At 36.9% G+C, this 12,481-nt stretch overlaps 1 protein-coding gene across 1 annotated transcript in view; it reads right to left on the bottom strand.

Annotated features, from left to right (window-relative positions):
* Positions 1–960: 960 nt before the first annotated feature.
* The window catches only part of LOC122037844 (diacylglycerol O-acyltransferase 1-2-like), a 35,268-nt gene continuing 23,747 nt past the window's right edge, over positions 961–12,481 (bottom strand). Inside the window, exons 11-12 of the mRNA XM_042597297.1 lie at positions 1,398–1,451; positions 961–1,261 (exon numbers count right to left, since the gene is read on the bottom strand). Coding sequence (XP_042453231.1) covers positions 1,160–1,261; positions 1,398–1,451 — 156 coding nt within the window. The 3' untranslated portion in view covers positions 961–1,159. The remainder of the gene's footprint in view (positions 1,262–1,397; positions 1,452–12,481) is intronic.

Genomic DNA, 12,481 nt, shown 5'->3' with positions numbered 1-12,481 from the left:
CATGAGACTTTTTCCAAGAGTATGCAAGAGAACAATGAGATAACTTATTAGTTCAATATTCTAGTAGTTCAAGAAAGAAATCCGAGTTTATCCCCAACAATCCCATCAATCTATTCCTAAACCAACACGAAAAAAGTAAATCAAAGATAGCTACTAGCCATTAGTACAGGTGTCTAAGGTATAGAAGAAGATATGCTCAGACGCGTCGAGTTTCGATCTCAAAATCTTATATGATAATACCTCATGCCTCAACTACCACATCGCCTTGAGAAAACAAATCCGAATTTATCCCTAAACTTATGAAGCAATGATAAAAGATGAAATGGACTCCTGTACAACAAAAATTAAAATCTCATCCAAGACATGTTATATTTGAAGAGTTTATGACACTGAACTATTCATCAGGATCCATTTGTATTTCTTAATTTATTTTGATAATCAATAAAAAAAAATTATAGAACTAATCAATTGGATCGTAAATGTTGAATACTAGGGTTAAAAAATATATTAAAAAAATCTGAGGCAAGGGATATTTTGGACATCACCTCCTCAAAACGCAGCCTTCAATACATACATTTTGGGTGTTACGAAATCTCAAATGGTGTAAAGTACCTTGATCAAGAACTGATCAATAAATCATAGCTTTTGTACTATTAAGCATACGATGGTTTATATAGGGAATAAATGTCCATCGCATCAAGGGCAAGCAATACGTGCATTTATCCAACGTATTGAGGCCCACAATCTGACAGAAAACATGTCATGCTTTATGGCTTGACTGATATGGTTATCACATGATGATAAAATTGTCAAATTAAATAAGGATCACGAAATCAGAAAAAATATCCTCTCATATTTCTCATATTATAACCTAAATCCTGCCCTAATTTTAAAATACGTTCACAGAAAAAAAACAAATATTATATTAAAAAATTGTAGAAAGAGAGCCTTCACAGAGAATTGTCCTTATCCAGCTTTTTTTTCATCAAAAAAAAAAAAAAACAACGTCCTCAACCTTCCAAAATATTTGACTAACCAACCGGGTAATGTTTTATCACAAGAGAATAAAGAAACATTCTAAATTATTCCATGTGAATATGAATAATAGTTGGTGCACGATGTCCGCTTCATTAAGAACAAAAAAACGTTTGTAGATCAATCAATCCTTCAAATTCCTGTTCATCACGTCATGGTAGTACAAGAGGACACACATTGGCTGTCCAAGAATGCAAAAGAAAAACCAAAATATAATATTCCCAACCTGGACAATTTGGACCAAGTATTAGAATGTTGATGTATCAAATTATCTGGGAAACGATCGTAAAGAGAAAAAGTCGTAGGTTGACTCTTAAGAACTAAGCAGGACAAGAAAATTTGCACCGTAAAGGTCAACGTACCATGGTGTTAGTGAATTTACGCTGGAGGTATTTTGTCAGAGTGACCAGTGGAATCTGCCAAGAAAATAACAAAAAGCATTAGAGTAACAGGTTTACTACGCATTTTAGCTGGGCATCATGAGTGCTTTGGTTTTGTTTCTATTTTTTCTTTCTTCAGGGAAGTTCAGACACCAAGACAACTCACCAACATTAGTAAAAGTGCGTATATGGAACAAGTTTTCTACTGTGATAACTAGTGAGAAGCATACTGTTAACGGCAGATAGGTACAACTAAATGATAAGAAAGGGCAACTCAAGTTTCAATAAGCCTTGATCCTCTTTCACTAAGTACACCTGATTTTAGCATTAATTCTTTCTTTTTCAAAGTTATGAAAATAGGGAACAAAAAAAAAAAAAAAAAAGAATGATACAATCAAAATAGGACTTGGCACTTTCGATTTTCCCCTCTTTCTCCTTCAGCCAAAATCACATGATCCAAGTAGTTTAACAAATGTACAAGATTAAAGGACCAAGAAAAATATGATGCATTCAAAATGTAGTCTTCCATGAGGCTCTGTATGCTTTTCTTTTATTTCTGATTGGAGATATTGCTAGTGCAATCCCAAGTAATGCCTACACCCATCATATGGCTTATGTATTTGTGTCACAATGGCACGGTATACATGACATGGACTACCGATGCAAGATAATTCAGCGTTCTGCTGTATTTTTCATCATGCCAATTCATACTGTAACCCAAGTCGCGTTTGGATTCCAATTTTAAGAGCGGGGGTTTCAGTGTCAAACTCTACATGAAGGGGGATGCAAGCTCTTCATAATGTGGCATGGGCGTTGATTGTTCAGGCTGTTCAGGATTATTTCAATTCATTGGTATGGTTGTGGAGGTTTCGTCGTTCAACACAAGCCATCTGGTAAGTTCAAGGGCATCAACGCGTGAAATTTGTAGAAGAGAAAATGTTGACTCATGTGCTCAGCCTTGAAGCTAGTCACTCAATTGATAGTCGCTCTCTCATTATGAGGAGAGCTAGGTCTCATGGTAAGAGACTGGCTTTAGCAAGCATCTCTATGCGAAGTAAATTCTAGGGTTCCAACTGCAGACTCAACTGGTAGAGGCTTGATAAGGGTTCATTATCCTATAAGTACCATTGACAAGGTGATTGCGTCGAGGGCCCCATAGATTATGTGTGTTCATGTTGACCCTCCTCAGATTTGGGCTCCTCTCACCTCTGTACCCTCATCTTAGCCAAGGTGCCTTCAGTGCTTGGAAAGAGATCACCTAGTGTCGACATAACCTTGTCTATTATAGATACATGCAACCAACCATCATGCAAATATATAAAGGGTAGCTCGGTGCATAAAGCTCCCACATGGATCCCGAGGAAAAGTTGAACCACATTGGGTATATTGTACACAACCTTACCTTGCATTTTACAAGATGCTATTTCCGTGACTCGAACCTGTGACCTCAATGTCACATGACAACAACTTTATTGTTGCACCAAAGTCATCATGCAAGTATATGCTCTAGGGAAATGGTCGCTTCTATTTTGATAGGACAGGAGGTTTCCTAATATGTGTCAAGGTAAGTGGAGATGTCCAAGTAATTCAGAGGATATGCAACAAGGAGTTGATGGAGGCCAAGTCTCCCAGTTCCCTTTTGGTGATTTTGGGCATAGTTTTTGTTGGGAGATTATGATTTGGGTTATAGATGGTCGGGGTAATACAGGGTATGCCTTGCAGATGCCTTAAGGCAAGTTTTCATATATTGCGGTATGTCGATGACCTCTTGCTATTTTCTCAGGTGGAGCCTTCAAAGGTGCAGAATCTTCAGATATTGGCGCCAGACTTCTCAATTTTCAATGGTCCAAGCACTAACTTGGAGGGTTTGCTTTATTTTATCTTGGAAGCTTAGAGTACACAGGAAGGGTTCTTGTAGATGTGTTCTGTTGCCCCTTGTAGAATCTACCTATGGCTTATCTTGATTTTCAAGGATTTAAAAGGAGGAATAGGAACTATAGGGGGCGCTTCTAGCAAGGGTAGCTCAACTACTCGGCCTATGGCTGATGTGTTTCTTTCCTGAAGGTAGACTCACTCGAGTGAATAGTGTGCTTCCTCTATTCCTACTAAGTGTATTACCTTCCAAATTGGGTTCAAGTTGGACAGGATCTGCAGGGGATTCTTTTGGCACCACCATCAGGGCTTTCACTTCTATGGTCTGAAATCTTGCATCTTGAGGTGCAGTGTGTCAACCTTCTCAGATGGGTAGTCCTGGTATCCTTAGCATCACTGGAAATAATCTGGCGCTTGTCTGAAAATCGTGGTGGCTCTACCTCAATTGTGCTCAAGCTCTGTGCAGACACACTATAGCTGCATTATATTATCACAAACTGATGGTGTGATCTTGTGTCTCCAGACAGTTCTTAGTCTCATGCGTAGAGATTGCATTCTGCCAGGAATAGTATTCTGTCGGGAGATGCTGAGTCTGGTGATTCATACCTTCGGCACAGTTGTCAGGGCAAAAGGATGGTTCTAAAATGACACGTACCACTGCTATTCTTGTTACATTCTAACCAAGATGTCAAACTTAGACAAGTTGACCTCACTTTGCCCACCCTCGTGATCTCCTTTAATAGACCAATCCTGAGTGACTTGCTGAAACTTGTTGGGTATGTTTGGTCAATTGATGTGTTGGACGAGTTTGATGCTCTGTGGAGTTGGAAAGCAGATGAGAGTCTTTCGGCGAAACTCATTTCATTGTGCTCTAGTGGTGGCTGCTTTTCTCCTTATTTTGGTCTAGTATGGCATTCTTTCTCTTTGATCAAGATTAAAGTGGCAACTTGACTACTCTTAATGGCAAACTGGACACTGGAACCGTTCTCACAAAGAAGAGGGTGCCTCTGGTAGATTTTTCTTGTGTGTTGTGGTAGCTCTGTCGAGGAATCCAGCACACACCTGTTTTTCTTGTGCTCTGATACCGGTGTGGGACAACGGCTGATTAGAAGGGTTTTCAATTTAGATGGGTTCATCTTCGGTTGGGATATGGTTGGCAGCTAGCTCCCACTTGGTAGGAAAACTTCTCCACATCCTTAACACCTCTATGCAAGCATGTCTACACACAATTTGGTTGGCTCACTACAATGCTTTTTTAAATATACCAATCTAAATGTCTTCCATGATTCAGCTATGGGTTGATATGAATCTTCATGGAGAGTCCAGGTGTGGGTTAGAGCAAGGGCTTCTTACCTGGAATTGCTTAGTTGATCGGGAAGGTTGCATAGGATTGATGCCTTCTGTTCTTAATGATTTGTACAGTGTAGGCTATTGTGATCATCTTTTAGTCTCATTGTTCAAGCCATCACGTGTAGCAATGTTCTATTTCTCTAATAAAAACTCGTGTGACTATTTATCACCCATGATTATTATTTCAAAAAAAAAAAAAATGCACCATGCATGCTAGCTGTCATGACCCTGGTCCACAACCATGGTGATCGACTTGGCTCAAAAAATACACTTTGTGCCATTTCCAGAAGAAAATTTCATTGATCAATGATATCGCATAGGGAAAGAGAATGCAGCTAGAGTATCTTCTTGTACACACCAATTGCTGAACTTGATGGGAAGACAAGTGAATAATACTAAAGAAACAATGTCAGTAAAGACACCAAGGAAAGGATAATTAAATAATAAACAAATATCATAGATATGTCAGAATGCTGGTTGGGACTAAAGATTTTCTTCCTTAAAAACACTAAAGAACATGAGGTTTATATTAAAATCCTTCCTAGTAAGCTTTGAGTATGTCACAACATGCAATATCTACTAAAGTGTAATAGATAATGGATGGAAATTTTTTTGCACATTGGTGGGATCTTGGATGGAACTATCATGATATTGTCTACTAGAAATTGAAACTAGAGATGACAATTAGGGTTGTAAATGAATCGAGCCGAGCAGAGTTTTGAGGTGTTCAAGCTTGTTGATAAGGTAACCCAGCCGAGCCGAGCTTAAAATAAACCAAGCTTTTGAAATGATTGTTCAAGCTTGGCTTGATTTATTTTTTATGAGTTTGAGCTTGTTTGAAACTTGGTTTGAGATTCGTTCATTTAGATGTTATCGAGCTCTCAATTCAAGTTTGGCTTGAGCTTGGTTCAAGCTTGTTTGCTTAGATGTTATCAAACTCTCAATTTAAACTTGTTTGATTGTTTGAAACTTTTAGTTGTTTGATTGATTATTAAGCTTGATAATTTAAACAAGGTTTAAAATTTCGACCCACTTGATCAGAACGATACGGTTTCGGTATCGTATCGTGCTGTGCCGATACAGTTTCGGTATTTTTTTATTTATCTATAGTAATTATAAGATATATATATATATATATATATATATATATATATAAGTTTTATATTGATTTATTATAAGTTCTCAATTATTGAATAATTTAATATTATTAGAAAAATAATTAAAAATAATTTTATTTAAATAGAATTGATATATCAATAATTCAAATTAAAATGGAAGTACCTATAATAATAATAATAATAATAAAAAGTATATAAATTAATACAAGATATTACTTTATATTAATAATAATTATATAAATTAACTATTTATTCATTTAATTAATTATTAATTAAATAATATATATATTTTAAACAGTAAAAAAATATCAAGTAAAAATTAAAAAAAAATATCAGAATATAAATATAATTTATTAGAATTTTTTAAATTTTTAAAGAATTTTTTAAAAAATTTAAATGAAATTTAGAATAATAAAAAATATAAATAAGAATTATTATATTTTTCAAATTTTTAAATGAAATTTAAAACATTATTTTTTCAGAATATTAATTAATAAAATTTATTAAATTTATTTTAATTTTAAATATATTTTTTATATATTTTATTAAGATAATTTATTTAGGGTTTATAAAAGCCTCTTCGAAATATCACACATCCTCCTTAGGAATTGTTTAAATTAATTAAATAAAATAAATAATTATTGAAAACGAAAAAAACTTACAGACGCGAGATCGCCCACGATCCCGCGGGGGGCGTCCGGCGGCGCCGGAAGCGTTCGACGACGCCGACCTTCAGCGGCGCAAAAAGCGTCGCGGGACGCTGCTGAAGGCATCCCGCGTCTCGTCCAGCACAGACGGAGGCGTCCTGCGTCTCCTCCGGCGCCGCCAAAACGGACACACTTCCTGTGCCGATTTCGGCCGATCGGCAGAACAATAAAAACTGTCCGTGCCGGGCGGCACGGAACGACATTTCATACCTTGAATTTAAATTTATTTATTTTATTTTATTTTATTATTTATTTAGTATACTCAAAAGAGTTTTATTAATAAATATGGTTCATGAACATATTCATGAACATTGTTCACGAACGTTAACGAGCCGATGTGTTCAGGATTATTTGTTTAGCTTAACGAGTTGTTCAAGCTTGTTTGTTTAATTAATCTTGTGTATATTAAAAAAACATAAATAAGCTCTTACCAAACCAAACACCAAACTTGTTCACGAATACTTGGTTCATTTACAGCCCTAATGACAATAGTATTACCCGTTCAATTAGGTCCTTGTGGGTCAGGTTTAGGTAATCACTTATTGTGATGGGTTGCATTTGGGTATTGATATGTCATGTGTTTGTATTTTCAGATATATGTGGATATTTAGAAGAGTTTGGACATTCACAAGTATCAACAAGAAATACCAAGGTTCACATCATGAATGTGAAATATTGAACTGTGAATCTTAAAGAACCATGAATTGTAAAGTTCAAAACAAAAAAGTTAAAAATAATTCAAATTTTTTTAGAATTGTGCTGATATCTAAAATAACAACAATAACAATCAAGTTTTATCTCACTTGATGGGGTCGGCTATATGAATCCTTTTATGTCATTGAGCTCTATCTCTTCCTATATCATCATTTATACTTAAATAAATTTTATCTTATTTTATTATTACTAATCGAGTCTTTTTTTTATCTTCCTCTTCTTTGTTTGATATGTGTGTTTGTTATAGTTTTACATCATCTTACTGGAGCATTTATTAGTCGTCTAAGTACATGCTCGTACAAACTTAAACGTGTCTCTCGAAGTTTTTCCTCAATAAATGCAACTCTGACTTTCTCTCTAATGCTCTCATTTCTTATTCTGTCCATCTTCGTATATCCACACATCTACCTTAATATCCTCATCTCTGCAACCCTCATCTTCTGCTCATGTGTTCGAGTCATAACCCAACATTCAGCTTCATATAACATAGCAGGTCTAACTACAATTTTATAAAACTTTCCATTAAGTTTTAGAGGTACTTTACGGTCACATAAAACACCCGACGCTTTCCTCTATTTCAATCATTATACTTGTATTCTATGTAAGATATCTCTCTCATTCCCTCCATCGTTTTACAAAAATGTTCCTAAATATTTAAAGCTCTTGGTTCTGAGCATCTCATCATCTCCTATCTTAACAATTGTCTCATTACGTCTAATATTGTTAAACTTAAATTCCATATATTCTATTTTTATTCTACTAAACCTAAAACATTTCCTTTCGAGAATTTCCCCCCAAGATTCTAGTCTAGCATTTACTCCTTCACGTGTTTCATATACCAAAATAAATCTGTAAATAACATGCACCATGGTACTGTGTCTTGAATGTGTATAGTAAGTTCATTCATAATTAGTGTGGAAAATCAAACTATCCAAATTTGGATGATTCTAATATTATACTACAGATGTTAATATCTTGGACTTATAGCTATTCCCCGTAATTAGTTATCAATCACACAATTAGTTTCCTATTAATTAGGATTTCTATATTTAGCTTCTTATTTTAGATAATACCTTGTGTATTTATACTACATCTATCCATGAATAAGATGTACTCTGTTTTTCCCTCTCAAAACCACATGGTATCAGAGCCTAGGTTAACCTAGGGCCTGGTATTTCTGCCGCCAACAACTGTAGCATCCTCTTCTCTACAGCCCTAAACCGCAACGTCTCCTCTGTTGTGCCACCATTTTCTCCTCTGCAGCAACGTTGTCTTCTTCTCAGCAATGCCAGCGTCTTCTCCTCTGTATCGAGATTGTCTTCTCCTCTACAGCGACAACGCCCCTTTCTCCTTCTAATCGCTCGCCTTTAGTCTCCATGGCCTATTCCAACCAAACCTCCGGTGATTTATCTGTCACAAACCCGCATTTTTCTTCCCATATACAAAGCAATTCACAAACACCCACTAATTCCTCCTTTGCCTTTAACATCGGTCACAAACTCGATGACCACAATTATCTTCAATGGTCCCAGTCCATGATGATATTTGTGACCAGTCGTGGTCGCGATGACTATCTCACAGGGGCAGCCGTCTAACCTGTTGCTAGTGATCTAAATATCAGAAATTGAAAAACAGAAAACAATCTTGTCATGTCATGGCTCATCAGTTCCATGATCACCGAAATAGGAGAAAACTTTCTCCTCTATTCATCATCGAAAGAAATTTGGGATCAACACCATAGAGTTATTCCACGTTGAAAGCACTCTTCAAGACCTACACCAAGTTGATCAATCAGTCACTGCCTTCTTCTCCATATTGACAAGGCTTTGGCAAAAATTGATCATTTTGAATCTCATGAGTGGAAGTGTACCGACGATGCTGCATACTTCAAGAAGATTATTGAACGGGCATTCAAATTTCTTATGGGAATAAACAAGTCTATCGATGAGGTGAGTGGCCAAATCCTCAGCATGAAACCTCTCCCTAATCTTCGAGAGGTATTTTCTAAAGTTCGTAGTGAAGAAAGCTGGAAAAGGATCATGATGGGAACTCCAACCAAGAGACTTTTGTCCGAGTCTTTTGCCTTAGCCACTGCCACAAAAGAATTCACATCTCTTGCTGCCCGAAAACAGCCTCAAAATCCTGCTCCACAAAAAGGACGCTCATGGTGTACATTGCAAGAAATCAGACCACTATAAGGAGACTTGCTGGGATTTGCACGGCAAACCAGCAAATTGGAAGCCTACGCGAAAGTATGACCATCAAGGTAATACTACTACTATTGATGCACCAAAACCATCTCCCTTCACCAAGGAACAAATGGATGCTTTCATGCAAATCTTCAAGTCTCAAGTCACTGCGAATACAATCCACTGAAGGTTCTCAAGCTACTGACCATTCTACCTGTCAAGTAACAAATCAGCACCCATCCTCCTCTTAGATAGTCGACTCTGGTGCCTCTGACCATATGACAAGTGATAAAAGACTATTCACTACTTTTGTTCCATATTATGGTTCTTAAACTGTACATGTAGCTAATGGGTCACAATCCAAAGTCTTTGGAAGAGAGACTGTATGCCTGACAGCCATTCTTACCCTTCAAGTTGTGTTATATGTCCCAGAATTAGATTGTAACTTACTCTCTGTAAGTAAACTTAATTCTGACCTTAATTGTGAGACTAAATTTTTTGCTCAATCTTATGTTTTTTAGGCAATGGATTTGGGGAAGATGATCGGCAGTGCTAAACTCTATTTCGGATTATATCTCTTCAAAGCAAGCAATCCTCTCATTGGTACACAACTCATTAGTCAGTCAAGTATCTTAAGTCTTGTTTTCATTCCAATAAAGATAGTGACATTATGTTATGGCACTATTGACTAGGCCATCTAATTTTATATACCTAAAGCATCTGTTCCCATCACTATTCATTAGTAAAAAAAACAAATTCATTTCAGTGTGATGTTTGCTAACTCTCTAAACATACTCATAGCAAATATTCCTCTATTCCATATAATCCGTCTCATCCGTTTTCCCTTATTCATAGGGATATTTAGGGTTCTAATAACATACCAAAACTCACTGGGACTCGTTGGTTCTTGCTATTAGTTGATGATCATACCTGAATAAGTTGGACATTCCTTATAAATGATAAATCTAAAACCAGCAATATTTTTAAAAACTTTCATGTAATGATTAAGAACCAATTCCACACAGATATCTAAGTTTTCAAGTCGAACAATGCTCATGACTTCTTTAATTCCAATCTTGGCCCATATCTGGATGACCATGGCATTGTACATCAAAGTTCCTGTGTAGAAACTCCACAATAAAACGGGATTGTTGAACACAAAAATCGTCACATATTAGAAGTAGTCCGATCCCTGTTATTTCAAGCTAATGCCCCCAAAAAGATTTTAGGATGAAGTTGTTCTTATAGCAACTTATCTGATAAATAGGATGCCTTCTCGTGTCATCAACTTCCAAACACCACTTTAAGCCCTTGTCTGTCTACCCCCATAATAGAAGTAAACTTGATAAATGTGCAATTAAATGCATGTTCATTGGGTAGTCCTCGAATAAAAAGGGTTACAAATGTTTCTCACCTACAACCCATAAATTCTACAATACCATGGATGTCACCTTTTTAGAAAGACATCCATTCTTCTCTAATTCCGAAATTCAGGGGGAGAATCGTACACATAAATCTCAGAATTGGAACTGGTCCTCTCGCACTGACACTACCGCATTTGTCTCAGCCACTTACTGATAATCAACCACCTCCTTTGATCGACCAATCTACTTTGGCTGACCAACTTCAGCCTTCTGACAGTCCACCCAGTCATCTCAATCTTCTAGATTAGGGGTGGCAATTCGGGTCAGGTTCAGGTTAGCGGATTCAGGTTGGCGGATTGACGGGTTGGAACATCAAAAACTCGAACCTGACCTGATTAATATTTTGGCTCAAATTGTTTGACCCGAACCCAATTCATTTATCTATATTTGACCCGAACCCGACCTGAAATGACCCACAACCCGAATCCAGCCCGAACCCGACCCGACCTGAAATGACCCATTTATAAAAACATGCTCATCTTAACCCGAACTCATCCCAAACCCGACCCGAAAAGACCCATTTTATAAAAAAATATGTTTATTTTAACCCGAACTCAACCAGAATCCGACCCGAACATGACCCATAGATATTTATAAACAGGTTCGCGGGTTGTAATCAGGTCATTTCATGTTGACCCGAACCCGACCCATTTATTAATCGTGTCAATCAGGTCGACCTGAACCCAATAAGACTAAACCCTAACCAGATTTTTTCGTATTCAGTTTGGGTCGTGTTTTCGTGTCGGGTCAAAAATTGCCACCCCTATTCTAGATAGGTCTATTAAAGTTTACACGAGGAGAAAACGTCTGGAACAGACTGAGCACAACCAAGAATCAACCCTGGATCCAGTGACGAACAAAATGACACAGGTTGAACCAGCAATTAGTCCACAGTCAGAGCCCGTGGATTCTAAACCGCTAAATAATTCTATCTCCAATTTGGATCTACCAATTGCTCTTCAGAAAGGTACCAAATCCTGCACAATGCATCCAATTCAGAATTATCTATCACATGTCAATCTCTCATAGAAATTTAGAGCTTTTGTGTCAACACTTAGACAAAATCCAGATTCCTAGAGAAGTTTTTGAAGCCCAACAAAGTCCTACATGGCATACGATTGTCCTTGAAGAATATCAGGCTCTAATGGTGAATGAAACTTAGATATTCACACTACCACATGGGAAGAGAGTTGTTGGATGTAAGTGGGTTTTTTTTCCATGAAACAGAAGATAGATGAAAGTGTTGATCAATTTAAGGCACGTCTAGTAGCAAAAGGATTTACACAATCTTATGGGATTGACTATCATGAGACTTTTGCTCTAGTTGCTAAGTTCAATACTGTAAGAGTTCTCCTATCTTGTGTCGTAAATCAAGAGTGGTCAATATTCCAACTGGATGTGAAAAATGCATTCCCGAATGGAGATTTAGTCGAAGAAGTATATATGGAAATTTCACCAGGATTTGAGAATGGTCAGACAAGAGGGAAAGTGTGTAAACTCAAGAAATCTATGTATGGACTAAATCAGTCACCGCGTGCATGGTTTGAGAGGTTTTCCAAGGTCCTGAAGTTGGAAGGCTACTATCAATCCCAAGCCGATCACACATTGCTTGTTAAGCACACCCCCAATGGTAAGGTGATCATTCTAATCGTATATGTCGATGATATAGTACTCACAAGAGACAATGAAGAA

Source organism: Zingiber officinale, unplaced genomic scaffold (assembly GCF_018446385.1).
Source record: "Zingiber officinale cultivar Zhangliang unplaced genomic scaffold, Zo_v1.1 ctg94, whole genome shotgun sequence".
In the NCBI taxonomy this organism is placed as follows: domain Eukaryota; kingdom Viridiplantae; phylum Streptophyta; class Magnoliopsida; order Zingiberales; family Zingiberaceae; genus Zingiber; species Zingiber officinale.
This window is presented reverse-complemented; position numbering and strand designations above follow the sequence as displayed.